Source organism: Poecilia latipinna, unplaced genomic scaffold (genome assembly GCF_001443285.1).
Source record: "Poecilia latipinna isolate Pla-1442-1.1 unplaced genomic scaffold, P_latipinna-1.0 Scaffold1299, whole genome shotgun sequence".
Lineage (NCBI taxonomy): Eukaryota > Metazoa > Chordata > Actinopteri > Cyprinodontiformes > Poeciliidae > Poecilia > Poecilia latipinna.
The window spans coordinates 108,436-113,907 of NW_015113915.1; the positions used below are offsets into that span (position 1 = coordinate 108,436).

Genomic DNA, 5,472 nt, shown 5'->3' on the forward strand with positions numbered 1-5,472 from the left:
CTATAAGCCATATATATATATCGCCCTTTTTCGCCTTTTTTCGCCTTATTTCATCGCCCTTTTTCGCCTTATTTCTCCCGAAAAAGGGCGATGTGTTGTGCATTCAGTTCACTTCATACCAGGTCTGATTCAAAAATGTGAAAAAGATTTTGGAATAAACACAATTTTTTTATTCCACATTGTAGAATACCAATTCCACACATCTTTTTTTTCAAACTGATGTAGCTTTTTATTGGTAATAAATAGATTTAGGTTGGCAAGGATTTAAATATTTAACATCTGCATAATTTATGTTTAGTAATAATTTATGGAATTGTTTTGTTTCTGTCTTTTTCTGGTTATACTTTTGCTTTAACCCGTTTTAGTTTATTCATGCTTAATAAAGGTCCCTTTCTTTTCTTCTGTTCTCTCTCTCTCCCTCTCTCTTCATCTTCCATTCTTTTTTCTTTACTTTCTTCTTTCTCTTTCTTTCTTTTTTCTTTCTTCCTCTTTCTTAATAATGCGATGGTGACTTTTTATATTAGTAAAACAGCCACAATTTTGTCTGACATGTTTGCTAAATGACTATATTTTACATCAGAACAAATGATTTAAACTCCATTAAGACATGAAAGCAAGTGGAACCTTTAGACTAGCTTTTTGAAAGGAATCCGTGACATAAAGCTGTTTAAACAACACAAGGATGGCAAACCACAAAACCATTGTCTCTTTCCTCATTTCAGTGCATAGCTATAAATATGTCTCCATCTGCAGACTGGCAGCTGAGCAAAAATTATTTGTAGCCATTAAGAACCAGCAGGTTGATGTTTTAAATTACATCATCCCTGACTGCATTATCCGAAACTAATGTTGCATTAATCAATCTATTAATGCTATTATATGATATATAGATGATATATAATATATGATATATATTTGCTCTTAACTACTGTTTTCTTGTTTGCTTCAGCTAGAAAACTCTATTGTTTGTTCCTAAAAAAAATAAATAAATAAAGAAACCAAAAACTCCATAATCTTTTTGTTAAATTTGCTTTCATTTTATTTTAGTTCAATGTTTCCTAGAAAACATGTTACCAAGCAGACCTAGGTATTTTCTTTCTAACGTCTTTGCAGTTTCAATTATATTTTGCACGTAGCATTAATGTGGCTGCATTTTTAACTCCAGCACCGATAGCAATATAGACTTTCTGCACTCTTATACGACTCAAATGCCATTTCAGCAAAGTCTGAACAGCTAAAAACATTTTGAATAATTAAAGACTCTTTTATGTTTCACCTAATGTGTCTTCCATAAAAGAGGTCACAGTGGTTCTGATGGGTCATCCTACTTCTGTATTGCCCCTGCACTGTAAAACATTTCAGCCACATTTAGTTGTGTCAGCTATCAACCCATTAAGTCAAAGAAACCATGCAGATTTTGATTTTGAACTTGCTTGGTCTCAAGTTATATCAGTGAACATTAACCAAACACTGAGTACTCATTTTGTTGGAATTATTTATTTATTTATTTATTTATTTATTTATTTATTTATTTTAATTTAAAATGTTTTTCCGAGATTTTCAATTGCTTTTGTCATGTTGATTGATCAAAATGTATCGGTCTCTGTTGAATTGTCTTGACGTCCGCAACATTAAAGCATACTAATTGCATGTCTTAACATGCAAAATGCTTGAACAAGTTATTATAATGTCAAGCATATTTCTATACATTTCCGTTAGTTTTTGTTTTCCCCAAATGTGACCTGAACTGGTAAACTGCTGCTGAGTTTCTCCAACAAAGATAAATGTACCAGTTTCTGAAATAGCTCAATTGTGTCTCTGATGAACTATGAACTGGCAAATATATAGTGTGTATAGCCAGAAAATGTAACATTTCTGATAATGAAAGGACACGGACTAGGACAAAGTCAACAGTCAGAGAGAAGACGAGGAAGAGGAGCGAGGAGGCAAAACAAAGGAAGAGGCAGAAGGAGCTGAGGACATCCACCAGTTTCCATCACTCCAACGTCTTCAGGTTATGATTTGCAACCCGCAACAGATGGAGTTCCTCTTGTCATTCCCTAGCCCCATTGAGGATTATTTTAAAGCATGGAGATGAAAAGTAAGGGAAGACTACACTATAATTCCTCAATCACTACATGTAAAGTTTTTTTTATTTTGCTTTTTGTTTTTCTTTGTTTTCTGTGGAGCTGTGTTTTCCTTTCTGTATCACAATGACACGGTCTTTCAAGAAATTACAGAAAAATCACAAATGTGAATTTTTCCATTCTCCCTCAATCACAGTTTACACTATTTGTCATCTAAACTTTGGCCACAGTTTACAGTAGAACATCCCTTCAGAGTCACTGCTATATTGACAAAATGACCAATCCATTTGACTGCCTCATCCAAACATGATGAAACATGGCCTTGTCATTCTGAGGCGCTGACATGCTTACTGACACAGATCTTTAATTTTGAGAGATGAACTAAGAATTTTGAGGAGGAAATTGGATTTTGCAGGTAACTCATGCTGTTTTACTGAATTGTTTTGAGAAATGCACATACTGTTTTGCAAATGTCAGAAATGATTTGAGAAATGCACCAAAGTGACTGTAATAAAGTGTATGTAGCTATTTTGTTCATGCAAGTTGTTTCAAGATTTTAAATTCTGTAAATATAAAGTAAGTAGTAATTTAAACTATGGTAATATATAAATATGTACTTGTTTAGCGTGGCGAGGAGCATCTGTGAAATAATTACTTGGCTCATATAACAGTGCTAAGCTAGAACAAGTCAATATTCAAGATTAATGAGCTATCAACTAACTTAAAAAAAACAGTGTTTAGACAATTTGTCTCTTAGTGTTAAATCAACTAAACGAACTTTAGTTTCTGAGTTAAAACAAAAACAGATATTCCCTCTTGACTTTATTTGCTTTTTCAAGGCAGTATGTGAACTTTATTTTCAAATTAAAACACCTTCAAATGTATTCCAGTGCGGAGGCTGAAGCTTACAGTAAGTATGAGATGGGGCACAAACAAAACTGACTTCTATGTTCTGAAAACAATTCTAGATCAAAAACTGGCAGAGGTTTATGAGAAAGCTACTTTTGTAAGCTTTAAAGTGTCTTTACATTTGCACTGAGCGATTACACGGTAAATGGAGGTAGCAACACCAGTGATCTTTATTTTTGTACAACACATACTGACAACACGACATGTAAAGGGTTTCCAATCAAGCTGTCTCACATTTAAGTGAAGAGCCAAAACATCATAAAGGTTTAGGTGAATACTGTAACACTGATACTGTCTTACTTTTCCACTGGCTATTTACTCTAACTTTCATGTTTCATTCTTCAAGCATGTTTCGCTCAGGAAGGTTATTGGTGGTGCACTGCCTCCTTCCTTTTACTTCCACTTCCCATATCACTGGCTTCTGTGTAAATAAACACCCAAGAAAAATCTATATTGTTCAGAAAGTCCATAAAAATAGTGTTAGAGTAAACTACTAGGATATTTTTGTTGTTGGACTTGTTTAAAGACCGACAAGGTGTTGGCCTGTCTCGTAATAGCCCTGAGCTTCAGGTTCCAGGAGCAGCAAATTGGGGCTTAAGCTAAATGAAGAAATCAAAATGATTATTTATGGCAGCTATTTTAGTAATTTATGATAAGAAACTAAAATATTTTCTATCCACGGAAGATATTTGCTACATTATCAGGTCTGAAGCTGCTGTACTTTCACAAGAAATTACTGTTTAGCTAGTTGCTCTCTAATTTAAACAACTTCCATGTTACTTTGATTACATTTTTGGAGATGGCCAAGTGTTCTGATAAGCCGATCATGAGTCGACCGGGATAATTTCCCAACAACTATGGGACCCTGACCAGAGTAAATAATAATTGCCCATGCAATTGCTCAAGAGTATGGGCGCAAAATGGTGTGTTCACAGTTATGAAATTGAAGCAGGAAGGAATGAAACTGCAACGATACATGGGTCACATAGATTGTTTCCCAGGGTGACAATCCAAAGCAGGGATGACAAACACCAGATAAAAAAAAGTTAAACCTTTTCTGTCACTTGGGCCTTGAACAAGTGTTTTATTGCTTTTATGCAAGAGCAGTCAATGGGTAGTTTGGGCCCTCACTTTGATGCTGACAATAGGGAGATTTTATTGCTTTCAATAAAATCTATCCCAGAATCTCAGATATATTCCTGCATTATGATGGGTTGATGGATTGACTTGTCCAGCGCCTCATTAATGCCAGAACCTCTGTGCAGGTGTGAAATTTGGGTTCAATTTGGCAAGGGGCCCAGTATACCTGGAGCTAATATGGCATCTTTTGACTACAGGTAAGGGAACAATTACTGATAATAACTTCAAAGAAATCCACTCAAAAAGAGTGAGCTATTATTGCTAGCAATAATCACAGCTTATTGTAGAAAGCTCAAAAAGGAACAAAAGGAGTTGCATGTGCTTACTTGTTCAACGTTAGATCCAGAACAAATCTGGAACCGAATGCCTCTAACTGGAAACTGGCCTGGGCGAGGTGGACTGTCTGAAGATGACACAAAAATATTAAAGCTGTACATTAAAAAGATAAGTCGATTTCAACACCCACAGCAGATTAAATACGTCCATTCAAGACAATTCAGTTCCATTCCACAAAATTTTATTACGCCCAGAGGGAAGCTAGACATTATAGGAGCTCTGATTATGCACTTCTCTGTTATACTCGCGAGGCACAGTGCAGCAGGACGGATCTCATTGGTTTTTCAACACAAGCCCGTCTCAGAGTGAGCTTACCTGGTCAGCCGCGGCCTGGTTCTTGGCATGGGTGTTGAGGTCATGGTGGGTGCTCTCGGAGTCCTCATTCAGGTAGTAGATCAGCCGTGAGGGGTAGGTGATGGCATGCTCTGCTGCATGGTGTGTTGTGTTGTCTGTGGCAGGTGCTGCAGTCGCCTGTTGCTTCAGCAGTGCTGACGCTGCGTCCCTCTCAACCTTGTCCTCTGCTCCTTGGGAAGCTGGATTTGAACGGAAATAACACATCTGACTTATCTAAAGCACAAAGCTGCCGTTCTCTGAGGAAAAGCATGACATTGTTCGTGGAATGGCTCAGCTCCATCACATTTTCAGTTAAATGTGGTGATGTCAAACAGAAACAAAATTGCTTCATACTTGACTGCCTTTAATGGGCTTATAACCAAATTAAAAGGTTTATGCAAAAAAAAAAAAAAAAAAAAAGTCTCAAATTGATTTCTTGTGGCTGCTATTTCTTATGTGGGGAAACAAATTTAATAGAGCTGGACGCTTTTTAGTGTCGGAACAAAAGATGCTGTTGTCATGCTGTTTTTCATGCACCATCACGTTGGAGACGCCGCATATTAAACAGAATAAATTCCCCGTGATTTGTTTTAGGGAGATGAACGAGCACGATTAAGCGCAATTTTCTCTAAACATTTTTAAAAATATATATATATATATATATATA

The 5,472-nt window shown here is 36.2% G+C and overlaps 1 protein-coding gene across 5 annotated transcripts in view; it reads right to left on the reverse strand.

Annotated features, from left to right (window-relative positions):
* adam23b (ADAM metallopeptidase domain 23b) overlaps positions 1-5,472 on the reverse strand; it is a 42,571-nt gene that overhangs the window by 33,456 nt on the left and 3,643 nt on the right. For all 5 annotated transcript variants that reach the window (XM_015055166.1, XM_015055168.1, XM_015055167.1 and 2 more), the window contains exons 2-3: positions 4,788-5,005; positions 4,463-4,539 (exon numbers count right to left, since the gene is read on the reverse strand). In XM_015055166.1, coding sequence (XP_014910652.1) covers positions 4,463-4,539; positions 4,788-5,005 — 295 coding nt within the window. The remainder of the gene's footprint in view (positions 1-4,462; positions 4,540-4,787; positions 5,006-5,472) is intronic.